Source organism: Schistocerca cancellata, chromosome 2 (genome assembly GCF_023864275.1).
Source record: "Schistocerca cancellata isolate TAMUIC-IGC-003103 chromosome 2, iqSchCanc2.1, whole genome shotgun sequence".
NCBI lineage: Eukaryota > Metazoa > Arthropoda > Insecta > Orthoptera > Acrididae > Schistocerca > Schistocerca cancellata.
Window position 1 is genome coordinate 204,407,011 of NC_064627.1, and position 27,337 is coordinate 204,434,347.

General features: G+C 41.4%; 1 protein-coding gene across 1 annotated transcript; it reads right to left on the minus strand.

Moving 5' to 3' along the window:
- Positions 1–1,777: 1,777 nt before the first annotated feature.
- On the minus strand, positions 1,778–27,337 carry LOC126152441 (uncharacterized). Its single transcript, XM_049916006.1, has 2 exons — positions 27,189–27,337; positions 1,778–2,018 (listed from the first exon to the last, which is right to left on the minus strand). The coding sequence occupies exons 1-2, from the start codon at positions 27,335–27,337 to the stop codon at positions 1,778–1,780; spliced, it is 390 nt and encodes a 129-aa protein (XP_049771963.1).

Below are 27,337 nucleotides of genomic sequence, written 5' to 3' on the forward strand. Positions count from 1 at the left end.
CCTGCGCAACCCTCGGCTCACGGGGGCGGTTTTTTTAACGGTTTTGTTTTTCCCGGACCCTCCACTGCCAAATGGGTGAGCCCGTCGAAATTTAACAAAACCGTAGTCCAAATGTGAGGATGCACATGTCAGTGATAAAAAGCCATTGGAAGCTAAACAATTAACATCGTAAAGGGAATGTAAACCCTATGATCAATTGAAATAACTGATACATGTCCATGACTAATCAGAGGATCTATTGTTATCAAAGTTCGGCGAGAATTTTAAAATATTGTTAATAGTTTTTATATTCCCGTCCAGGGGGCGATGTAATATTGTTCCCTGCCCGCGACGTAATAACATACTGTTTTCCTTTTCTATCGAAAAACCAAGAGTTAAAGATATAATTTAACCACTGAGTCAATGAACTGCGCTGCAAGTCAGCGAATATGTACGCCCAGGATAATGAGAGCGGCGTAACATTATCATCTGTATTTTGTTCTATATAAGAATGCGCTCTCGTCTTTTTCTCTCTGTTCCCCTCTTCTTCTTTAGTCGCCCGCCTTTCCGACAGCATCTTACGTTATCAGACTCTTATTTTCTTCCATTTTGTTCAAATGAACTGAAATTCTATTCCAGTTAGGAATTTGTTTAATTGTGCCATTATTATCGCCAATTGCGATTACTGATATGACTTTTCTATAAATACTTTTTTCTTTCGCTCCAAAGTCGGGCTAAGATTATTGTAATTTCTACGTATTTCGCCGGAATACGGCAAAAAATCCTTTGTTATGTTCAAAACTGTGAGATCAATGCACGAGATGTCAGGTGTATCTATAAAAAGCTTCTTTCGTTAAATAATAATTGTTTAATTTGGCATTTCTGCTTTCATTTCATAGTAATGATCATCAATCCCCAATGTATAAAAGTTACAGATTTTGCTTTACTACATTTTTTCTTACGTTGCCAACGCGATACCCACGAAATTAAACTATTCTGAATTTTCTCGCGAGCCGAGAAGACAGTTAGTAATTTCCCTGAGATTATAGAAACCCAAACTAAACGTTTTACAGCACGCCACGAGTCTACCGACCTTCACTTCAAGCAATAAAAAAGGTAAAAAAAGAACAGTATTAACTAAGGAGTGAAGTGACCTTTTTTTACGTAGTTGATAATATCGAGTGCATTTTCGAAAAAAAAAAATTTTCATTACAGATACTTGGAAAGTGATGTGTATGTGGGTGTGAAATATTTAGGTTCATTTTGTTTTGCATTTAGTAGATTTCCTTTTGATTGTTTATTTAATTATTATGAATTATTAATATTATTATACGATGATGACAGGCGCCTCGCCCGACATCTCACCGTGCTTTTGTTCGCTTCCAGGTCTCCGTAGACATTCTGCAAACTCATACGAATATCTGCGATGCTCTGGTTTTCCAGCAGAAGAAACTCAGTGACAGCTCTCTCGTTGGAGCGCAGCTCCTTTACGTATGCCATTTTGAAAGCTACGTATGACGCCGCCACCTAGCGTAACTTCACGAAACTTTAGGGACTGAAGTGGGAATATTCCACGATCTCCCACAACAAATTCAGTCTTTTTGAACCGAAATTGTCCTAGAAAAGAATGTGTCGTATTACTTATTGAAGGCCTCTCGTAGATGCTGCGAGAAATGGCCATTACATTAGACTCACTTTTATTATTTGCATCTGATACTGAGTTTTATTTACTCTAGTGACAATCTCCTTTTAATTTTGGATGACAGTTGATTTCGGTGTCGGCCGGAAACGCAGTTTGCTAGCAGAAGAAGCCCTTGCGCTGCTTCATGATGTCCTCGAGGCGCAGGCGCTCCTTGGAGGTGAGCGGGCTGACCACCTTCTTGGGCTCGGGGTACGAGAAGCAGTTGCAGAAGACCATGTGCAGCCGCACGCCGTCCAGCGCCGTCGACTGCAGCATCTCCATCCTGCGCACCTCCTTGCAGAACTGCTTCCGGTGCTGCTGCTTCATGAAATGGTAACGCTGCCGGCATACTGCGTCGCTGAAAACAATATCAGCAGGTCCACTATCTCCTCCGTTACACCCGTAAACTGTGGCTTCATAAGAAAACGGTACACGGTGTAACGCGTCCTCTTATATTATTAAGTTTTGCTATTGTTGTTGTTGGAAAAATCTTTATTCAGTCGGTCGTCGAAATTTTGAAATAAAAGTTATTGTGGATGTCGCGTAATAAATATTTCGCGTGAAGCGCTGTTGAGACACAGGCGAAGATCAATTGTGGAAACTAAGCCACTGAATATTAGAAATAATGTTATTAAAGAATATGGCCGACTGACTACATCAAATAAGAGGGCACGTACATTCGCGAATGAGTGGTCAAAAAAAAAAAAGCGTTAGTACTATGTAGGAAATATAGTTACGCTTGTACACACTCAAATGTATGCGAACATACGAACGGGATAGAGGCACATACATTTTGAGTGTAATCATCCCCCCGTGGCCCGGATAAAAAGAATTACAGTTAAATGCATTTATTCATCTTAGAACGTAATTGCGTAGACTTCGAAATTAAATAAAAAGAAAGACTGCAGGTTCTGAATGTCGCGGCAAATATATTGAAATTGACGGCAGCGGCCACGAAAGGAAAAAGATGAACACATTCACGTACCTCTATTGTTGAGCAGCGTCGTGAAGATCGTCGCATCCATCTAAATTCTCTGCATAAAATTAAAATAACAGTAATAATTTCCCAGAATTTCAGGAGCTGGAACCCATGGTATCACAAAAGACGAAATCGCTCTGCTTCAAAATCACTTACATTATTTAACCCAATTTTATCAGTAAGAAAAGGCACAACACGTCTTAAACTAGGGCAGGATAACAGCGAAAGGTAACTTATTCTAAAACTAATAAACGAAGAGCTCAAAAAATGTTCAAATGTGTGAAATCTTATGGGACTTAACTGCTAAGGTCATCAGTCCCTAAGCTTACACACTGCTTAACCTAAATTATCCTAAGGACAAACACACACACCCATGCTCGAGGGAGGACTCGAACCTCCGCCGGGATCAGCCGCACAGTCCATGATTGCAGCGCCTCAGACCGCTCGGCTAACCCCGCGTGGCAAAACGAAGAGCGTAAAGCTTCTTTTGTTCAGCAAATGCTTTACGCATTAATCTCTGGAAGTTGAACTAGTGTCTATATATTCATAATTTTTTTTATATAATTCCTTTACAACGGGCCCGCGAATCCATTAACACAGATTCATATGTTGATGGTCGTTGACTATAAGTAAGCCGCAATGACATTCAACATTACTACAACCGTAGCCATGGAGGCGAGCTACTTCAGGAGGGAAGTTGCAAGCCAAACTATCCACAGACGAGAGCCATTAGCGAGATAGTGATAGTCCAAATACACTGTAATAGAAAAAAACCCACACACCACGAAGGAATTTTCTGAATGGGACGGATATCGTAGGTGTGACGTACACGTTGTGGTGTTTTTTTTATATTTATATTTTGATTAAATTATTATTCTCTTGTGAAGATTCAGAAATCTGTTGTGAGTTTTGCACCACTCCTTGGCGGGAAGAGCAAAGACTTTTCAAAAACTTATATACTGTATGTCATAGTTTATATCACCTGAAATAATCGTTTGCAGAAGGCATAGCGTTCTCAAGATTAAGAACAGAGTTCGCATTGCCACTTAATTTATTTGTGTCGTGATCATTTTCGATCACGACCGGATATGAGACACAGCAACTACGAACAGAGAAACCTAAGGGACCAGACAGAGCTGGAAATTTTCTTTGCTATACTACACCACACATTAAAAGAATAGGATTTAAATCACAAACAAGGAAAATGGCAATGCGTCTTCTGCCTTAACTACGACGTTTGCCAACATGCAGTCGGTCCCTGCGAGCTGTATGAAAACTATAAGAACACCGTTATTTCTGTTGCCATTAATAGGAGATGCATAGCACAGAAATACTTTAAGTAATAACCAGACACTACAGCATTTGAGAGCACAATAACCAATTCAATTACCATAGTCAGTATTGCTAACAATAGGCTCCGTACATTTCAGTTTTATATCTTGCTGGCTGTTTCTTTAAATAAAGTCCTTTAGCATTTTCGACATTTCATCTTATCTGCACACATAAATTCTTACATAGCACTGCATAATAGTAATATTTTATGAGAAGTAATTAGTGATTGCGTACCACGCCATATACGCGTCCGCTGTCTTTAAAAAATATATCAGGACTGTGGTAACAGCAGAGGATTACAATTCTTCATCTGTCAAAAAACAAGAAACACAAAATATCTCTGTCGATACAATTTATGAACAATTCGTATTCTGCGCCGTGGCGCGTAAGATATTCTTTGAAATATCAGGTGGTCGCTGCTCAGCGACGATCTAAGACATTTTTACACAAATTGTATCGCTTTTATGAGCCTGCATGGTTAGATTATCGAATGTAAGTTTATTTAAGCTATCGAAACTGATACTAATATTACGCGAGATAGCGGTAGTCCAAATACACTGTAATACAAAGAACCCACGCACCACGAAGGAATTTTCTGAATGGGACGGATATCGTAGATGTGGCGTACACGTACAGGCAATCAAATGACTTCAATTTCACAAAAAATGGCTAATTTATTCAAGAGAAAGCGCTCCACTGAGCAAGTCAGTAACGCGTTGGTCCTCTTCTGGCCCTTCTGCAAGCAGTTCTTCTTCTTGGCGTTTACTGACAGATGCTTGATGTCTTCCCGAGGCATATCATGCCAAACTCTGTCCAATTGTCGCGTTAGATACTCAAAATCCAGAGCTGGTTGGAGATCTGTGCCCATAATGCTCCGAACGTTCTCGATTGAGGAGAGGTCGGTGACCTTGCTGGGCAAAGATAGCGTTTTGCAAACATGAAAACGTGCAGTAGAAACTTTAGCCTTGTGCAGCTTGGCATTACCTTACTGAAATGTAAACCGAGGATGGCTTGTAATGAAGGGCAATAAAAGAAAGCGTAGAAATCGTCGAAGCAACGCTGTACTGTAAGGGTGCCGTGGACGATAAGCAAAGGGGTCCTGCTATGAATGAAAATAGCAGCCAGGACCATCAAATCCCGTTCGTGGGGCAGTATGGCAGGCGATACTCGGGGCGGTATCCCACGGCTGTCCAGGGCATCTCCTCACTCTCTTCGGCCTGGAATCTTGATTGAAGTTAAATTGTTTTCAGTGATGAGTGTCGCTTTGCACTGAGCCCCAATTACCAGCGAAGACGTGTCTAGTGAGATATCAACCTGACTGTCATCTGCCGTACGACCTGGTAACCAAGAATGATGCTCTGAGGCACCATTTCTTTTCATACCAGGAGCATTATGGGCACCGCCCTCCAGTCAGCTCTGGATTCTGACTATCTAACGCGACAATTGGACAGAATTTGGCACGTTATCTCGCGGGAAGACATCCAGAATCTCTGTCAGTCAAAGTCGAGACGGATGCTTGCATAACGCAATGTTGACTTGCTTAATTTGTGAAGCTCTCTCTCTCTCTTGAATAAATCATCCAGTTTTTGTGAAATTGTAATCATTTGTTTGTCTGTGCATTTTACATCACATCTGCCGATTTCCGTCCCATTCGGATAATATCTTCGTGGTGCGTCTTCTTCTTTTCTCTCTCTCTCTCTCTCTCTCTCTCTCTCTCTCGCGTGATTTTTACGAGGTGCGACAACAAAGTAATGAGACTGATTTTCTTTGCAAGACGTGGCAACCCTGCAGGCTTGTGTAGGCACAATATCTTTGACCTTGGTCTATAAGCTGCTTCTAGCCCAAGTGGCACAACGATGTAACTGCTCAGTCGTGAGTTGTGCAGTAATAAGTTAACACGTGTTTGTGTCTGTCGTCACGCAAAAGGAACCGCATAATATTGCGCAACGGTATGCCATTTCTTTTTGCGTTAAATTGGGTGAAAACGCGACGACAACTTACGGTACGCTTCAGAAGGGTTTTGGAGAGGAGGTTATGTCAAGAGATTTTTCGTTGGCATAAAATGTTTAGTGAAGGCAGAACGAATATTGAAGATGAAGAAAGATGAAGACCGCAGCGGACGACCATTAACCTCATGGACGGATGTCAACTTGGCCAGGGTGCGTGAACTCGTACGATCTGATCGAAGATTATCCGTGAAAATACTTGCAGAAGAACCGAACATCAATCGACAAACGGTTCATCTAATAATACCTGAAGATCTTGGTATGAGAAAGATTTGTGCAAAAATGGTCCCCAAAAATATCACGCCACAACAGCGAGAAACATGGAAAAATGTGGCAGCCGACCTGTTAGAGCAAATGGAAATCAATCCAGAATTGTTGAGACGTGTTATCACTGGTGATGAAAGTTGTTTTTTTCAGTATGATCCAGAGACAAAACGCCAAAGTTCGCAATGGTGGTCAAAGGGATCACACAGACCAAAAAGAGCTCGCATGTCAAAGTCAAAAATCAAATGTATGCTCGTGTGCTTCTTTGATTCCAAGGGAACTGTTCATAAAGAGTGGGTGCCTCTTGGACAAAAAGTTAACCAATATTACTACAAAGAAATTTTAGAAAAACTTCGTACAAGAGTTCTTCATGTCCGTGCCAACATTGCTGATAATTGGATTCTGCATCACGATAATGCGCCATCCCATACAGCTCTGTCTGTACAGCAATTTTTAACCTCAAAACAAATTTCAGTACTACCACAGCCACCTTATTCACCAGCTATCGCTCTGTGCGCCTTTTTTCTATTTCCAACAGTCAAAACGGCGGTCAAGGGACAACATTTTCAAACAACACAAAATGTCCAAAAAGCTGTGACGAGGGTCTTGGAGGATATTACAGAAGATGAGTTCCAGAAATGTTACCATCAATGGCAGAAGCGCTGGAAAAAGTGTGTGCAATCAGAAGGGAACTACTTTGAAGGAGACAACACTAAACTTGACTAAAACGGTAAGCAACTTTTCTTTTCACATCAGTCTCATTACTTTATTGTCGCACCTCGTAAGTGTAGATTGCGCAATACAATACTGCTATTAAAGGATCACTTTTCGAGACGCAGTAATTGTCTTCCATTGCGACGCAGAAGTTCCAGATTTTGGTGAAAGGTGCCTACAATCTTCCCCTGTAGCGATGCAGAAGTGTGGCGGCCTGCGACGTCACCCTCGGGCTCAGCGACGCTTCAGACAGCATGGTGTCGATATATGCGGAGAAAAAGGCCAGAGATCAGAAATTTGTCTCAGATGTAAGGTGGGTTAATGATATCACACTGCCTCCAAATTTCACCAAATTTTGCCCAGTGTCACCGTGGACGTGTCACACGATAGGAAGGCCGTCACACCCCCTCTTACCCACATTTTACCCCTTCTTTCGACACCTTTCCGATGAATATCAAAACAGTGACCTCCAGCATTGAAATCAGGCGGGTGGCGGAGGCAACACGTTGACAGCCCTCCGAATTCGCATCCGTACTAGCAGGCCTGAGAGCAGCAGTGTAGCCTACCTGCAGGAGCATGGGTCTCTCGTCACAGGGTCTTTCTCTGCAGATAAATTTTTACAAGTGCTCAAAAAAGGTGAGCAGGTGGCAGTGAAAGTGGTGCCGAACTGGTGGGTATTAAGGGAACCCTTTGCCACTTTATTCACGCTTGTGGCGATGTCCCGCCCGTCTGTGATCATGCTCAGGAGGGTGTGAAACAGGATAGCCGTAAAAGTATAAGCTGTTTTGAATCCCATTCACATTTTGCTGAATGGCTCTGAATGTTCCCTCGTGGTTCCTAACTGCACACTATAGCAAAAATTGTGGTCGTACTGTACTCCAAAGGGGTGCGATCACGGTCAGTAGGGTTGCTGGTCTACAACGTCTGACCCCGATGGTGACGTCACAGGGCGACATACTTCTGAATCATTACAGAGGAATGTTGTAGGTACTTTGAGCCGAATTTCAGGCTTCTACATTGCAATGGGAGATAATTGTGGAGTTTCGAAAAAGTGATACTTTTAATGTGTTGTGCACTGTACTCTTTAACTCCAAGTTCCACAGCGAGACAGAGTCCCAAACAACGTCTTACCGTAGTATGACCCACGTCAATAGCCGAGGTCACTAACTCACTCCTGCACAGAGGAGTTCGACTCGGGGATAGTCATAGCAGTGGCAGAGGTTTTCAACATAACATCAAGTCGGCAAAGGGAGTAGAGGTAGGTAGATGTTATATCGTTCTTGATCCCCAAACATTTTGGCAATCTCCTGGATTAAATTGCAAACCCTTCTACAGTGTCTCATGAAGTTAAGGTAAGAGATACTGTTGACGGCGCACCTCTCGTCGGAAGACAACGTTAAACTTAATGGCCTCCTAAGTGCTAGCCTAGAGGAGTTGTTGCCACAAGGTTACTCCTTTGTCTTTCCCTCGTCGTCATATGACACAAACATGACACCATACTACACACAGAAGGCCATTACAGTTACCTACGCTCATTAGATATATTTAAGATACACTTCTCACACTCCGCAAGAAAATATGCTATTGCGGAGACAGAAAATATGTTCCGAATAGGCTGCTCGGGCTACTCCTCACTGTCTGCCAGCCAACGGTTTCATAGCCTCTTTCTTTTTTTCTTTTTTATGGTGTGTCGCTGTAGTCTTCATAAGCGCATTCTGGTTGTGGTCCACAACATTAGTCGCTTTCTTTATTGGGACTCATCCACCAATGAGTTCGTCCTTATTTTCACTGCCAGCATTAGGTTGGCAATGGGAGCTGAGACGGTGGTGTAAATTATCTAGACTTCGCGCCAGTGTCCAGGATTAACTGAATCTCTCTTCACAGTGTCTCACAGAGTGAGGGCTTGTGACACTGTTGATGACGATCCATTCATTCCAAGGGAACGTTTGGCTCGGTTGGCCCCCCACTGATGCAGTTCAGAACGAATAGGTCATATGGCGGCATCAGATTTCATCCGTTCCTTTCCCTTATCATGACACTACATCGTACTATACACACACCCATTACAATTTCTTTTTTTTTTTTTGTTTTTTGTTTTAGGGTGCAAAAACAACTAGAGTCATACGCGCCCATGTCAGAACTGTAGAACACGAAGACAAAGAGAGGAGTTAAAGACGATTACATGATTATCCCAATGGAGGGAAGAGAAGACAGTTAAAAACCGGGGCATGGAGAAAGGTCTATAAAATACGCCTAGAGAAACGGAGATCCTGAACTAAAGATTAAATGTCCTTCGACATATCGCTGTGATGGATAAAAAGTAAGGCCGGCCGCTGTGGCCGAGCGGTTCTAGGCGCTTCAGTCCGGAACCGTGTTGCTGCTACGGTCGCAGGTTCGAATCGTGTCTCGGGTATGGGTGTGCACGATGTCCTTAGGTTAGTTACCTATAAGTAGTTCTAACAAGGGAACCTTCACATCGCACCCCCCTCAGATTTAGTTATAAGTTGGCACAGTGGATAAACCTTGAAAAACTGAACACAGATCAATCGAGAAAACTGGAAGAAGTTGTGTGGAACTATGAAAAAATAAGCAAAATGTACAAACTGAGTAGTCCATGCGCAAGATAGGCAACATCAAGAAGAGTATGAGCTCAGGAGCGCCTTGGTCCCGTGTTAGCGTGAGCAGCTGCGAAGCCAGAGGTCCTTCGTTCAAGTTTTCCCTCGAGTGAAAATTTTGTTTCTTTATTTTCGCAAAGTTATGATCTGTCCGTTCGTTCATCGACGTCTCTGTTCACTGTAATAAGTTTAGTGTCTGTGTTTTGTGACGGCACCGCAAAACCGTGCGATTAGTATACGAAAGGACGTGCCTCTCCAATGGGAACCGAAAACATATGATCGCAAGGTCATAGGCCAACCGATTCCTCCACAAGAAAACACGTCTGATATATTCTATACGACACTGGTGACGGCATGTGCGTCACATGACAGGAATGTGTTGTCGACCCAACTAACTTGTACACTTAGCGAATGGGTAAAAAGATTCTTCTACCTTGCCCGATTTAGGTTTTCTTGTGAATGTGATAATCACTCCCAAAAAAGTGATGAAAACATAAGAGTTTGTCACATAAAATGCAACAAATGAATGCAACAGTTTCACAGTCGCACTGTTTTCCCTGTGTTCTGTCGAAACATATGTTTTTAACGTATTCAAATTTTTCCGTGAACAGAGACGTCAGTGAACGAACGGACAGATCATAACTTTGCGAAAATAAAGAAAGAAAACTTTTAGCTCGAGAGAAGACTTGAACCAAGGACCTCTCGCTTCGCAGCTACTCACGCTAACCACGGGACCACGGCGCTCCTGAGCTCACACTATCCTTGATGTTGCATATGTTGCGCATGGACTACTCAGTTTGCATATTTTGCTTATTTTTTCATAATTCCACACAACTTCTTCCTGTTTTCCCATTTGATCTGTGTTCAGTTTTTCAAGGTCTATCCACTGTGCCAACTTATAACTAAATCTGAGGGGGGTGCGATGGGGAGGTTCCCTTGTAAGTCTAGGGGACTGATGATCTCAGATGTTAAGTCCCATGGTTCTTAGGGCCATTTGATAAAAAGTAAAACACAGTCGACAGCCCGAGCGCCGTTTGCTAAAATGAGTCACCTACCATCAATAGATACACTTAAGACAAATTTCTCATACACTTCAAGGAAAGGGACCATTGTGTGATGAAGCCAAAAACCTTTTCCGAATAGGCAGCTGAAGCCAACTCTCAGCCTCGTCCAGCCAATAATGTCATAAGCCTCTTCCTCTGCTTTGTTTTTTACTACAGCGTATCACTGTAGGCTCCATAACCATGTGCCAGCTGCTGGTGGTCCACTACAATATCAGCTTTACCAGGACTCATCCACCAACGAATCCGTCTGTAGACGGACCTATTGGAGGAAGAAATACTAATGGTGCAAGTTAATGATCACCAGATCTTGCGCCAGTGTACTGTATTAAATTCCAGGCCTCTCCACAACGTCTCAACGCCAGCGAGCGTTCGGATCATGGCTGTACCATGGGTAAAGGCATTGCAGTGTCTAGCCACCAGCCTGGACAGAAAGCTAACTTCGTACCTTCACGTCGGCTGCACATGAGTAAAGGAAGCTGTGCGGCTCACATTTCTGAACCTGCTCCTCAGCCTTGTGCCCAAACTGTCCCCACAGCAGGACAAGAGCTCACAGAAGTAGGTAGGTCACGCTGCTGTGGCCAGTGCTGAAGTAGTGTGGGTAGAGAACAACATGCCTACCCACGGAATTCGTAACAGCAGCGTTCCACCAGTTTTGGGAAGCGCAATATCGTTGACATTGCTTTCACCATACTGCCAGATTATTGTACGAGAAGGCCATAAATTGTAACAATGTTCACAGATAACTTGCCAATAGATAAATTTAACATTTTTAGCTTCAAATATTGTTTCTAGTGTTGCGTATCTTGGATGTTTAGACTACCAGGATAGTATTGATTTAGGGAGCTCAACTACATAGCCATCATTGACTTTACTAAATCTACAGTTTTAATCTGCCAGGAAGTTTCAATTGATCAGTTAGTTAGTAATTATTAAATCCATCAATCGTCGGGAAACCGTCCTTATGACACACTGAACTACGACACTTAAAATACCCACCTCATTGTTTCTGATGTGTTGGCAGAAGAGCCAACACCGTATAGCTAGACGAGGCCGAAATGCACGCGTTAAAGCTCACGCAGGCTGGCGTGAGGTCTGGAAAATGACAAGGAATTATAGTAGCCAAAAATAGTACATAGCTTCTGGAATACTTAACTTTAATCCATAATTGGTGTACATCGCTCTTTACGGTACAGGTTTTACAATCTCAATATTAACTGGTAATGGCGCCTTGCTAGGTCGTAGCAAATGACGTAGCTGAAGGCTATGCTAACTATCGTCTCGGCAAATGAGAGCGTATTTGTCAGTGTAGCTACGCTAGCAAAGTCGGCTGTACAACTGGGGCGAGTGCTAGGAAGTGTCTCTAGACCTGCCGTGTGGCGGCGCTCGGTCTGCAATCACTGACAGTGGCGACACGCGGGTCCGACGTATACTAACGGACCGCGGCCGATTTAAAGGCTACCACCTAGCAAGTGTGGTGTCTGGCGGTGACGCCACAGTTTCCACGGTGGTTCGCATATAAATACCTTTGTAGCAGAAGAAAACTCTAATGATCCTGACTTCAGATGCAACTTCACGATACGAGAATCAGCTTAATAAAAATGCTAAAACATTCACGTTATATGTGAAAGGCTGACCACTTAATAAAAAGCAAAGGCCGAACCATCCACTAAGGTATTATTTCTGTCCTCTCCCCAACATTTTAGGTAGGATGTCCGACACATGAAAAAATTAAAAAATGCATGTTGCACCCTAGCTATTGCCAACTAACATGGTGGACAGGTCTCCAGTCAAACTGAATCTTGCCCTAATGTCAGCATATGAAACATTTGCAGATAGTGAACCAATAGTTAGATGTGAAACATAGCTTTGTAATCCTGTAGCGAACGTGAAAAAATCGCCTATATTCTCGATGTTTTATATTGTAACACCAGCAAAATTGACAGGACAATCAAAACCGTTATGTGTTATTATATTTGTACTATATTCCAGTCTGGAAGACAAAACCTCTATTTATTGTATACGTGTGGCGCCTGTTTTGTCGGACGCATCCGACAGAAAATATATCGCTGTTTATTGCTACAGTGGCCATAAATATCAATATTTCGAGGAGGTACTGACTTCAGCTGCAGTTGGGAATTGAAATAATTCGGTGGCGCAAGTTGAAAATTTGTGCCAGACTGAGATTTGACCCCCGGATTTCCCACTTCATGTGAGTGGTCACCTTAACTGCTCAGCTCGTTCTCGTTCTACCCAAATTCTCAACTTATTGCACACTACTAACAAGGGAATGGCCCAATCCTGCTCAGCTCGTTCTCGTTCTACCCAAATTCTCAACTTATTGCACACTACTAACAAGGGAATGGCCCAATCCTATATTTCGAAACCGAATTTTTTTATACAGGAAGCATACGCCGAAAGAAACACTGTCAGAATTTTAGCTGCCAAAACGCACTGCAAGAATTTTTTTAAATTTTGAAAACTGCCAAAATCGTAGCTCCATGGGCGGCTGGAGAAATGTATACGCCTACTCTAGCTGTAGCAAACAGCGCACATGCAACATGGCAGGCGTATCGTCTTGGTTGACAGCCATTGGTAAACAGATAACACCTCAGAACACGATCGTGATTTGTAAAGTGAATTTTAGTTTCCTTCGATAGGCTTCTTCGACCAAGTTAAACAGATTCAGGAAATTATACGGAAAAAGAAAGACACAAAATTACGAAGTTTACGTTAAAGAAAAGTGTAGGTGAGATGTCATAAATATGTAATACTATTGATAAACTCGTAGCGGACGTCAAAACGAACCTTCTTGTTATCTCCTAAAATGGTGCGTATAAAGATAGTCAGTTAGGTTTCGTGCAAGAACTGCGTGCAAACTGCACTTCATCATTTCAAGCGAAAAAACACGGAGTCGCTTTGTAATCGATATGTTATGCCACACTCGTATAAAACCATATCACTGGATTACGTATCCGCGGATTACTGTTTCCACAGTTTATGTTTCTCTTCAGGAACCCAAAAACAAATTACGGCCAAATATTAAAAAAATATTATCGTCTAGTTGCAAAAACCTTGTAACTGATACAGAAAAATATGGAAAAATGGGAGGCAATAAGTTTCAATACTGCATATATAACGTCTTCTTCACAGTTACAGAAAATAATTCTTTGCAATCTTGGCCTGGACATAACAACACCTCTCTGTCTTTAGGAGGACGACGAAAAGACTGTTAATATGTTAATATAATTTGGATTCCACCCGGAAACAATAGTATGATTCAGCGTCTCGCAAAGAAATTTTTCGACAGTGTAAAGCAGTTTTCAGTAAATAGTCAGGCAATATAATTTCTTACAGCTCTTTGTCATTTCAGATTTATCAGCGGAACAGTATTGTTAAACTCCAGCCATTTGTTCACTGACAGTTTGCATCATCATATTTTACGAACTTGATCAAGTATGCCTGATATGCAGGAGAGCATGCAGAACAACGGCCGCGACCATTTCTTAGCCCATCTCAGTTTTGTCTAAATAAAAGCAGTAATTAATATGAAATGCCTGGATGCTTTAATTTTTATCTCAACAGGTGTGTCTAGTAGAAGGAAAAAGTTTGTTTTCATCATCCTATAGACATGCTGCATTTTTGTGACGAGTACAGGGAATAAATTAGGAACTGTTTCATTGTTAGTAAATTGTACCTTATTGAAAAATTATCATAAGAAGTGGGTTACAGTAATAGTTACAAAATATTTCATGTCAACAAATTAATATCCAGATTGATGGAAGTTGTCCGTAATGTAACTTCATACACTGCCTCAATTTTCTTTCCTCTTCCATTCATTTGTGCAAGAACTACCTGTATAACAGTTTAGCTATTGATATGAACTACAATATAAGTTTCTTATCTATATAAACGATTTAGGAGACAATCTTAGCAGCCGTCTTAGGTTGTTTGCAGATGATGCTGTCGTTTATCGGCTAGCAAAATCATTAGAAGATCAAAACCAGTTGCAAAACGATTTAGATAAGGTGTCTATATGGTGCTGAAATTGGCAATTGACCCTAATTAATAAAATGTGTGAGGTCATCCACATGAATTGTAAAAGGAATCCGTTAAACGTCGGCTACGCGATAAACCAATCAAATCTAAGAGCTGTAAATTCAACTGAACATCTAGGAATTCAATTACGAACAACTTAAATTGGAAAGAACACATAGCAAATGGCAGGAAGGCAAACCAAAGACTGCGTTTTATTGGCAGAACACTAAGAAGATGCAACAGATGTACTAAAGACACTGCCTGCACTACGCGTGTCCGTCCTCTTTTGGGGTACTGCTGTGCGTTGTGGGAGCCTTATCACATAGGATTAACGACGTACATCGAGAAAGTTCAAAGAGGATCTGCACGTTTCGTATTATCGAGGAATAAGGGAGAGAGTGTCATGAACATCATTAAATCAAAGGCGTTTCTCGTTGCGGTAGTATCTTCTCGTGAAGTTTCGATCACAAACTTTCTTCTCGGAATGCGAAACTACTTTTTGACGCCGACCTTTTTAGAGAGATCAGAGCTCGCACGGAAACATATAGGTATTCGTTTCTTTTGCGTGCTGTTCGAGCGTGGAATGATAGAGAATTATTGTAAAAGTGGCTCAATGAACCTGCCAGGCACTTGAGAGTGATTTGCAGATTAGCCATGTAGATGTAGATTTAAATGTATAACTTAATGAATTAATTAATGATATGAGGCATATTTGGTGTGGTTTAAATGCTTAGTATTCGCTTGTATGTACTTCGAACTGCTCGTTACACGGCGCTCATTCTCTTGTGACGGTTGTGTCAGATTATTCGCCTATTTGCGCGCTAAGCAGATAGAGCTGTTCAAACCTCTGTTATAAGCGGTCCTACGTGCAGCAAAAATAAGTAATTTTAACATTTAAAAAATTCTTGCAGTGCGCCTTAGCAGCTAAAATTTTGGCAGTACATTTGCTTGGAAGTATTCTTCGCGTGTGAAAAATTTCTGGGTAAGATTTGACATATCGGATTGGACCGTTGCCTTGCAAGTAGCGTCCCTGTGCATTTACCTTACTTTTTCGCACCGTTTCCTGTACTGTCGCATCAAGTTCGTATCCTATTGTGTTTCCGCACTGAATATATCGCAGTAGTTAAGCTTACAGACACAACTGTTTTCGATACGAACTCCCGTAAATACAAATATTTCGATCGATGGTGAGATCGACGTCAACCGCAAATGGGCACTAACATAATTCAGTAGCGAATATCGAAAATTTCTGCCGAACCGGGATCGAAGTCGGATTGCCCGCTTTGCGTGAAAGGTCACCTTAACAGCTATCCGACTATGCTTCCTACCGGACCCAAATTGTCACCTTATCGAACACTACGAAGTAGGGTCCCTATCCATTTACCTCATTTGCTCGCAGCGTATCCTGTATTTGCGCAAGAGATTCGGTCACTACTGTGGATCCTCACTGAGGATGTCATGGCAGTCAAGCTTACAGATATACTGTATATGTGAGGTTTACGTTCTGTCGGACATCTGGATTTTGTACAGCGGTCGTAAATATCAGTATTTCGACAGAGATTTCGACGTCAGCCGCAAGTGGGCATTCAAATAATTCAATGAAGACGGTTAAAACTGAATTATTTCAATGCCCAATTGCGGCTAACGGCGGTATTCCTTCAAATATTGATATTTACGGCTGCTGTATAACAAAACGGTAGTGTCTGTTCTATGTGTTCTATAATGCTGCGAGCAAATGAGGTAAATAGACGGGGACGATGATTAGTAGTGTGTGATAAGTTGCGAATTTGGACTGGACGAAGAGCATGCTCGGATTGCCGGAGTGGTTAAGGTGACCGCACACGCAAAGCAGGAAATCCGGGTTCTAGTGCCAGTATCTCACAAATTTTCTGGTTTGCCACTGAATTATTTCAACGGCCAATTGCAGCTGTCACCGGTACGTCCCTCGAAATGAAACCTCGATTCTCAGATTCAAACACTAGCTACCATGTTAGAAAGACGACTTGCAGGTCATGAACTGGAGAGACTGAGAACTAGGATCACAGCAGTCGTTTACTATGGACGCCTCTACTGGCAGTAACTGCCGTGACATTTGAAAACAGTCACCGTCCACTTGGCCGTGGGCACTTCAATGGCTAGCCCATTGGCGGATATGCAAAACCAAGGATCGACATTAGTGGCAACTTGAGTTCTCTGCCAATAAATGTAGCTCTATACACATTGTAGTTAAATCATCATCTTGATGATTTCAAAGATCCCTTCGAATTGTTATTTCTTTAGTGGCATACAACTAGAGGAATTTATAAAAATAAAATATGACGCACGGCCGAACAAAGCAGAAGGAATCTTCATGGGGTTATATAATTATGGCTCCTGAAACATTGGCGACGGAATCTTACACCGTTCCTTGCATGGAAATTGCTCTTAGAACTTGCAGGTAGATTAAAAATGTGTGCCAGTCCGGGACCTTGGACCTGGGAACTTGTGGATTCGATCCGGAGTTGGCGCGCCTCCTCGAAGCCCAGAGACGTGTGCCTAACACGCATCGTCATCCGGCCGAATGAGGTATGACTCACTGTCTGCGCTCATAAACTGGATTCTGCCGGCAGCTCACTCCAACAACTCGCTCTAATTTGTAGTTTAACACTTCGGAGACATGTCACGTCTGTTTAAGTATCAACTGAAGCTATTTCTCGAATTTTTGGCACGCCTGTCACTCCAGATGGGAGGGACATTCCATAACCCAAGAGGTTAAGTTTCTTTTTTGTAAGGACCCCTTAAGGGGAACGCCCCTGAACGGGCTGCATTTTTAACATTATCTTCACCCTCACGATGCAACTGATCTATAAATGAGTGATAGCTCAAAATTTTACACACAATTAAGTTCATTAGTCAAAGCATTTCCCAAAAAATCATTGAGGTATTTATTATACAGGGTTATTACAAATGATTGAAGCGATTTCACAGCTCCACAATAACTTTATTATTTGAGATATTTTCACAATGCTTTGCACACACATACAAAAACTCAAAAAGTTTTTTTAGGCATTCACAAATGTTCGATATGTGCCCCTTTAGTGATTCGGCAGACATCAAGCCGATAATCAAGTTTCTCGCACACTCGGCGCAGCATGTGCCCATCAATGAGTTCGAAAGCATCGTTGATGCGAGCTCGCAGTTCTGGCACGTTTCTTGGTAGAGGAGGTTTAAACACTGAATCTTTCACATAACCCCACAGAAAGAAATCGCATGGGGCTAAATCGGGAGAGCGTGGAGGCCATGACATGAATTGCTGATCATGATCTCCACCACGACCGATCCATCGGTTTTCCAACCTCCTGTTTAAGAAATGCCGAACATCATGGTGGAAGTGCGGTGGAGCACCATCCTGTTGACCGTCGGCTGTGGTACGTTTAGCTCCCTGCTTGCTTTATTCATCGACTTTCGCAGGCTACGCGAGAAGCTTGCCCGCACGCGTTCAACCGTTTCTTCGCTCACTGCAGGCCGACCCGTTGATTTCTCCTTACAGAGGCATCCAGAAGCTTTAAACTGCGCATACCATCGCTGAATGGAGTTAGCAGTTGGTGGATCTTTGTTGAACTTCGTCCAGAAGTGTCGTTGCACTGTTATGACTGACTGATGTGAGTGCATTTCAAGCACGACATACGCTTTCTCGGCTCCTGTCGCCATTTTGTCTCACTGCGCTCTCGAGCGCTATGGCGGCTGAAACCTGAAGTGCAGCTTCAGCCGAACAAAACTTTATGAGTTTTTCTACGTATCTGTAGTGTGTCGTGACCATGTGTCAATGAATGGAGCTACAGTGAATTTATGAAATCGCTTCAATCATTTGTAATAGCCCTGTATATTGGCGCTGACAACAATATTGATAATAGTATAAAAAAACGGAACACTATTTCACTGCGGTACCATTTTCTTTGGAACCACTGGCTGTACAGCTTGGAAAAAGAGTCAGAGTACAGACAACATTCACATAAGTGTTTTATGCCACCAATTTCCTTCCCTGATGCTGATCTATGAAAAAGGCAAGTAATTTATTTTACTACAACAAAAATATTTAAAAATGTAGCTCAAATATCACTGACATCATCATCATGTTATAAATTTTTCAGCAAATAGTAGGCAAGGGAGGTAGAGGAGGGCATTCTATATATCTGTACCAGTTTTTGTGAGTTTAACTGGAGAAAAGTGTACCTGAATGATGAAAATTCAAGTTTTCGGTAAATCGCCAAAGAAGATTTAAAGGCTTATTAACTTACCACTATGCTCATGTAGAACATTCCAGCTGCATACTCCAGCTGTTCTGTTTCCTTATCCTCCATACTCTTTCTCTTCATTCTTTTCTTTATCCTTTGACTCCTTCGTAGCAGCTTCTGCAGCTGTCTCTGCTTCGGATATCCGGCGCTCATCAATAGCAGTTAGAGCCAAAGCCACATTCGTTCCTGTGTGATGTTCAATTTTTTTCGTAACATTGACTCTTGAAATTGCACCATCACTGAATGTTGTTATTGCATCCATTACACCAGTCTTCAGCACTGTCAGCCCAACAAATACAGCTTTGGGTATTTTCTCCCATATACAGCGGTTGAAGCTTTCATTTGCATTCGGAGAGAGACCATGCATACATTTCCTAAGTAGATTTTTGTTTGCCGATCCCTATATATAGGCCTAATTGCCTCCATTACAGCAAGTGGTAAGGAATGCTTGTGGGTATATTGTATGCCTGTAGCATTGCTCAACCAGTACTTGTACCACGAATCATCCCCTTTTGAACACAAGCCATGCTGTGGGGTTTCATCTGTTGACACTCTGTGAAACCATGTTGCCCAAACAGCTCGTCTCATATTCTCCAAATCTCCTACATTTATCCTTATTGCTAGTCCGTAATATTTTTGTAAGACGACCTGGACTACCTATGTGTTTTCCATCTGACAGTTGTTCTCCACTGAAGTCTTTACATAATTTTCTCTGCCGACCTCCCATTCTTTTTTGTACATGCCCAACACATTCAACCTTTTCTATCAGTGTGTCCCCGTATGGTCTGTCATTAACAACAGTAGTGTGTCCTTTACAGTCTCCATCCCCAAGGTAACCTACATATCTCACACCACAACTGACCTCTGATCTTCTAAAAATGTTTAGAACTCTTTTCGTTTCCATGTTTCCACTTGCACAACCCTGGCAGTGCTTTGTTAGACATTCGTAATCTAGTATCTTACCAGTTTCAATAAATGTGGCTGTTACAACCCCATTCAGAGAAGTATGACCTCTCTTCTGCCAAGATCCATCAAACGCTGCTACAGTGTCTGTATTCTCAGACTAGGCAACTGCTTCTTCTGATGCTCTTTTCACTGAATGTTCACTTACACCACATAAAGCACTATGTATTAATTTATTGTATCTTTCGAACCTCAGTGGATGTGGAGACAAATCATCAGTGCACAAAATGTCTGGGCAGCTCTCCTTCCCCTTCCAATACATCGCATTGCATAAGCAAGCTGAATATTTACACTGTAATGTGGACTATCAGCTACTGGCGATGTCACAGTATCACTGTGTATCTTACACGAGTTACAGGCAATCACTAAACAACTTGAAAGACCATCCCTTGCTGAAATGTCCTCAGAAACGTCAATACTATCTTCACAATTGCAGTATTCAAATTTCACAGCACTCTTCAAAAGTCTTGACAGCATATTTAAGTTCACAGTAAGATATCCGTCGTTATTGCTTCTAACAATATTACTAGGCTTGTTCTTATTACATTCAGAAAGCGAAAATTTACGTCTAGAAGCACTGCTTGTAGACACAGTTTCCGCAGACGACTTTTGAAACAACTGATGTGTTTAATTCGGTTGTGTTTGGAACTGGTTGCCGCGAAACTTGCGTTTGGGGCTAAATTTCTTTACTTTCGGCATTTGTAGCACAGGAAACACACACACAGAAACAGAACAACACACAATAACTACAAAACGATACGTGTATGAAATTCCGTAATCATATATTATCAGATCTTTGCATTCGAACCATAACCTTCTAGACACGCCTTTACTTTGGTTCCGTGAGTCAGTGCCTTCTAGAATACACCTGTGTTAACGATCAGTAACTACCGACGGAAAAAACGGAAGATCAAAATAACGCATCACGTACTCTGACGCACTTGAAACTGACAGATGGGTGTGGCTCCTGTGCATCATTACATTCAACCTCAATTTTAGAACGAACGGAAAATGATAATGCCCATAATCTATACATTTTTGAAACCAGCATGAAATGCTCTTTCTATAGACCAAGACTTTTTTTTCAAATTTTTGGTCATTTTAACGGGCATGTTCCCTTAAAAGCTGCTTTCTATGAACTAACGTGTAGTATTCAAGAAGAACCTACAGTTTTAACCTTTCCTTAACAATAAATTAGATACTCAAGATTTAGTGGATTTTTCTACCTCCCCTTCAATCCTTAAGTAATCAATGGCAATAATTGTAAACAGTTATTATTGTCTGAGGCAGCAAATTAGTGAGGTGCAGAATGTCAGTGGGTGTGTTGTGCATTCTTGTGAGTCAGTTTAGTCATCAGTTCTTTTATAATGTATTGCAAGTAAGACACATTTTTCCCTGTTAGTATTACGAAATATGAATAATAACTTTTAGATAAGTTGTTTATTTCTTCATTTAGTAAATTTATTTATCCTAATTATCATACAACTATGAACATTTTCATTGATCAACGTTAATTGCTGAAAGAAATGTTAATTTTTAATGTTTTCGGAAGAGTGGTCGATGACGAGCAGCTGTTGAAAGGGTTGGATGAAGAGCTTGCTAATGAAAATTGTAGTGATATGGAACCAATCTGTAAAAGTGGTCACGTTTTTGAAACTGAGCAGCCTTTTGACGAAAGTGATACTATCGATTAAGTTGACTTGCATACTGACATAACCTGTTAATAGAATCGTTTACAGAGTCACTAGCTATAACTTACAAATTAACATGATACGTTCTTGTGGCCAGGCGTCTGCTGTCGAACTACACGTTCCCTGGCGTGTGGTGGTCGTTGAGGCCGGAGTCCCCGTCGACTACCGCTGTCCCTTCCCCTACTGCGTCGTCTGTACAGATACGGGACAACGTTTTTGTGCCCACCTTACACCACATACCCTCCGCCACAGACATTACCGAGGCTTGTGGAGTACAGAAGCACATGTCGATTTAAGGAAACGTTCTACAATGACACTGAAATAAAGATGCTTGTTGGCACAAATTTTGTATCAGAGCAATAAAACAGCAGATAACAGTGGGTATTAAATGACATCACATAGTTTTTTGCTAGCAAAAATAGAAGCGATCATTAGCAAAACCAATATTGGTCCATAGTCATCCAACTTTCATCTATTCCTTCGCTACCCACGGTTCCCACTGTGAATGGAGAATTCTAGGGACATTGTTTGTACAGTCGTGTGTGTGTGTGTGTGTGTGTGTGTGTGTGTGTGTGTGTGTGTGTATGTTGTGTGTGTTTATGCATTTTGTTATTTCCAATAATCCACTTCAGCCCACTTCCTACTTCAAACCTACCAGTTACTTTTGTTCCCTACACTTAGATCCTGCAACCAATGGAGACCCAATCGAGACCACCTCCTCGTTCCCTCTCCTAATGAAAACAAAAAAAGTACAGAAGGAGATGAATGGCTAGCTTCAAATGATAAAACAGTAAAGACAGCAGGGGAACAAGTAGTCAAGCAGAAATCTTTCAGTAACACACACTACATTAAATTTGAAATTACAATGAAATGAATACCCCTAATTGCATACAGGCGTTGATATAAGTCAACGGGGACACTTGAAAATGTGTGCCCCGACCAGGACTCGAACCTGGGATCTCCTGCTTACATGGCAGACGCCCTATCCTTCTTCTTTTTTTTTTCTTCTTTTTTTTAATCTCATTTTGTTCGTTTTTGTTCGTTGTATCTGCTCGGGGCGGACGTCGAAAGACACCCATTTCAGTTCGTTGTTGATCCATTAACTCAGTTTTTTTTTTTATTACAGAGGGCAGATAGCCCTCTGACCAAACACGCTGAGCTACCGTGCCGGCGTTCTGATCACCGAGGACACAGAGGATAGGGCGACTGCAGGGACTTATCACTGGCACGCCTCCCGTGCGTCTTACATGAATCGGCAGTCAAGTCGCGAGTAATGAGTATAATAGGCAGGGGCACTATGAATATAGTGCGGGACAATAAGTTGCGAATGTGGGTCTCACGGGAGGCGTGCCAGTGATAAGTCCCTGCAGTCGCCCTATCCTCTGTGTCCTCGGTGGCTCAGATGGATGGAGCGTCTGCTATGTAAGAAGGATATCCTGGGTTCGAGTCCCGGTCGAGGTACACATATTCAACTGTCACCGTCGACTTATATCGACGCCTGTATGCAGCTAGGGGTATTCATTTTATTGTAATTTCATTCTAACAAGCTGCATGGTTACCGATGGTATCTGTTCGTTCGGACATGTCCGAAAGAACAGATACCATCTTCAGACATGTCCGAAAGAACAGATACCATCTTCACGAACATTAAATTTGGTTCGTAGATGGAGCAAATATGAAAATGTAGCAACATATGAAAAAGCCAAAAGGAATAGCAGACGAATCAATACTTTGCATCAACATTTAGTTTAAAAAACGGCTTAATGCATAGCGTGTTTGCTTCCAAGACTGGTAAGTAGGACCGGTAGGACCAAGTGACCCAAGTGGGTGCTTACAGCGCCGAACTGAGGCCAAATTTGTATACGGGGAGCATCACTACCAGTAGCGAAAACTGTCACAGGTCAAAGTATACGAGTGAGGGAGCAGGGGTGAGGAGGCCAAATGATATATAAATGGCCGGGAAAAATTGTCCTCGAACTGGCTCTGCTGGGAAGTTAGCTAGACCTGGATCCAGCCCTCGCAGTGGGTTGACAGTCATTGGTAGGTAGACCGGCAACTATGTACTCCTTTTTCAGGTGGTTTTCCACAATCCTTTAGGCAAAGCTGGGCTGATCCCCACCTCCGCCTTATATAATCCGATACAGAATTAAGTCAGATGATATTATAATAGGAAATGAGATGCTGAAATCAGTTGACGAGTTTTCTTATTCTGGCGGAAAAAAACGGGTGGGGGCAGAAGAAAAGAAGATATTAACTGCAGACTGGCAATGACAAGAGAAGCTAGTCTGAAAAATAGAAATATGTTAACATCGAACATGTATTTAAAGGAGTAGTCCTCTTTGAAGATTTCAGAAAATCGATTGTCTTTGCCTAAAATGTTCCATGAATGTCCACTTTATTGCAGTGTTCATCCCAAGTTCGCCAGAAACCCTTTATCGTGTTACAAGATGATTTGTGAAAAACTATCTCCGAAAACCAATCACAGCGGGGAAAAGAATGTTGACACTGCGGCCAATGTGGCAGCTTGTATCTCCAACGACGTGCTAACAGGCGTTATGAAAATTATGGACGTGCTCGAACATGATATCGGACCACCCTGTTAAAACTTCTCCACAAAAGCCGACAAAAATCGTATCGAGCGATCAGAAGAGCGGATGAAGAAGTTGCCAAAGAGGCTCGCAAGACCACCATGGCCACAAAGAAGATGGAGGAGGGCGTTCTTATAGGTCTGGAAGGATTTCTGTATGGTCCTGTGATTATTTTGCTACAAGTCCAGCAGGAGGGCTTCAGGAATTCCCGCCGATAACAAATGTTCCAGCTGCAGGGGGTCCTTCCACCAGGTCGTGACGTTTACAGCGAGCCTCCGATGTGCAAAAAAAAAAAAAAAAACATTTCCTAGAGACAAAAGTGTAAGGAATAAAACCATATCATCACATTAAACATTACTTTTCATTTTACTAGAAAGAAAATCACGAGTATCACTTACTTTTCATGCGTTCAAAAAGGGCTACCCCCTTAAGCAACAGGAAGACTTTTTGGACGTATTTGCCTGGAATGCAGCTTTGTATGGGAGTGATACGTGGACAATAAACAGTACAACGAAAAAAAAATTAGAAGCTTTGAAATACGGAATCACAGAAGAATGCTGAAGAGTAGAAAGGTATATAGAGTTACTAACGAAGAGGTACTGAATAGAACTGATGAGAAAAAAAGATCTGAGGTACAACTTGACAAAAAGAAGGAATGTTTTAATAGAATAAAGGATAGGAAAAGGGGTAGTTAATTTTGGATAGTTAACTTTCTTATAAGAGGGAAGTAAAGATATAGAGGAGGCCAAGATTTGAATACAGCAATCAGATTCAAATAAATGTAAGCGGAAGGAGCTATGCAGACATTAAGAGTCTTTATACCTGGAACTACATTTGCTGTTTGTCTAAGTATCTTTGTTAAATTAATAGCTGTTTCCCCGTGTCTGCACAACTTAAAGTATAAAATTTATCGATTCTTGTTGAATGGCGACTATAAAACTTGCAAAATTATGTATCATAACGGAATACTTGGTTTCGAAGGCTATTTGTGAAACTGGTTTTACGCAAACTGTCACTTTTTTTCGCGAATCATTAGTAGAAATGTACGAATTATGAGACCTGCAAAAGTCTTAGTTCAGTCTAGCTGACGCCCAAGGTAATTTGACATCTAGCAAGAAGTGACTTACACTGAAAGATGTACATATTTTCGTCACCTATGACGTAAGATATTGTAATCCTTCTAAACGATAGTCGAGAAGACTTAAATGAACTATCGAACGGAACTGATAGTATATGTAACTTGTAAGACGAATCAAGAGGAAACCAAACTATTGCCAAAACATCAGAACTGAGAAAACCACAACAGTAAAAGAAAGCAAGATTACATCACATGAACGCACCAAAAATAAACTGGAGCAGGGACGTAGAGATTCAACAGCTAATGGGCTCTAGTAGTAATGAAATAAGAAAAAAGACTCTTGGGCTGTACGTCTGCAGCACAGCAGTGTACTGGTCTGAACAGTTAACTACGAGAAAACTAAAGAAGAACCTAGAAGCACTGGAAAGGCAATACTGCCGAAGTATGTTCAAATTTAAGTAATAATAGTAAATGTTAAACACTTCGGCTCCTTAGGCCACCGTCAGGTGAGAGCTGAATCTCGCAATCAATACACTTAGGCTAAAGAATAAAGCTCCGTTGTTAAATATTTCTTAAGAAGGACTTTTTGTTCCTAGATGCCAAACACAACATGAATGGAATCTTGACAAAATGACTGATCTATCAATTAAAAAATATGGCAACTAATGAAATTGAATGTGTCTTTTAGTATTATTATCTTGAGGTAAGAAAAAAAACCTCGTACATCAACAGTCGCCATAAGAGGAAATCGTTCTGAACTAAGCAATATTGCCAATTCAGACACTCGTCTCTTTTAAATTTAAAACTATTTCATTTACTGCGACCTTTGGAAAATGTACCTGTTTCATTATAACAAGATATATTCTTTGAGTTTAAAAGTAAATTGTCTTAGTGTAGGTCCAGTGCGGAGATGTTGCGTAAATGAATTTTTTAAAAGTAAAAACTAATTATAATTTTAAGATGGTATTAATTTTCTTCCAAAATTTTTTTCTGTGTAGACTTGTACGTGCTGCATACAGTTGAATCTCGTATGTAAACTGTTTTCCTCCTACCTGGTAGGTAACGTGTTCAGATTTCGCTTGTTTCGGCAGTCCATCCTGCTACAGTTTGGCAAGAAACTGCATTTGGCAGATACAGACTTTCTAAACTCGTAGAAAATTGTAATTTATTGTCCAGCTTTCACCTGTACTACTTCTATCAACGAGTAAAGTGGACAACTTTTCTCGGGTAAGGAGACAACGAAAGGATCTCGAATAGATAATGAATACTTTTGTGTTTATATTGCTTGTGCTCTCCTACCGGAAAAAAGCAACACCTGAAGTTGGTAATTTCAGCTAGTATCAAAAGACTTCAATATTACTTGTAATAGTGCCCTGGGTGTACAGTTCAAAGTTTTATTTCCGCGTTAATGTACTACAGAGCATCCGCGCTAACAAACGTAGGAGATGACACTGTACTGTATAACAAACCTTTTTTATGTTTGAGGTATTCTATTCCTCGTATGAAACTAACTTTCTTGAAAGGTTATTACATGTGACCTATAGGCTCTAATTAGTGAAAACTATGAACTCTGTTTACAACATACAGCTCATATCTCCAATTGTTTCACAAAAAGTTAGGTAAGGCATATCGTTTAAAGAGAAGCATATATGCAAATCACTCCCAAAACTAAGTTTATTGATGATTTAGTTAGTCATCAAAGTTTTATGTTTAACTACTTGCAACAATCAGAAACTTCCCCCTTACTGAAGTCATTAAGTGCAACTCTTAATTGACAACTAACATCTTTCAGCTGAATCACTAGGCTAACAGATATTGCAGAGTCGGAACCTTTACATTAATTAGAGAAATTAACCAACGTGAAGAAGTAAAGCGAAATCCAGTGGTGTGAACTGTATGCTTAATCCCAAATAAGATATACTTACTACGGGAGAATAAAGCCAGTGTAGCTGGGGTGTATTGAATCAGTGCTTCTGAATAGCTCGGGGAACTGTACCCTCTCCTTGATGTCCCATACTTTGCGCTTCGGCTGGTAGACGAAGGAAGGTTGCGCCTCTTTTACTTCATCGCCCAT

What these genes read in the sequence shown, in the direction of transcription:
- LOC126152441 (XM_049916006.1), bottom strand. Translation starts at nt 27,337, where the DNA reads ATGGGCGATGAAGTAAAAGAGGCGCAACCTTCCTTCGTCTACCAGCCG. An exon ending in ACTGGCTTTATTCTCCCGTA is followed by an intron (nt 2,019 to 27,188) that starts GTAAGTATATCT and finishes TATTGTTTTCAG; the next exon opens with CGACGCAGTATGCCGGCAGC.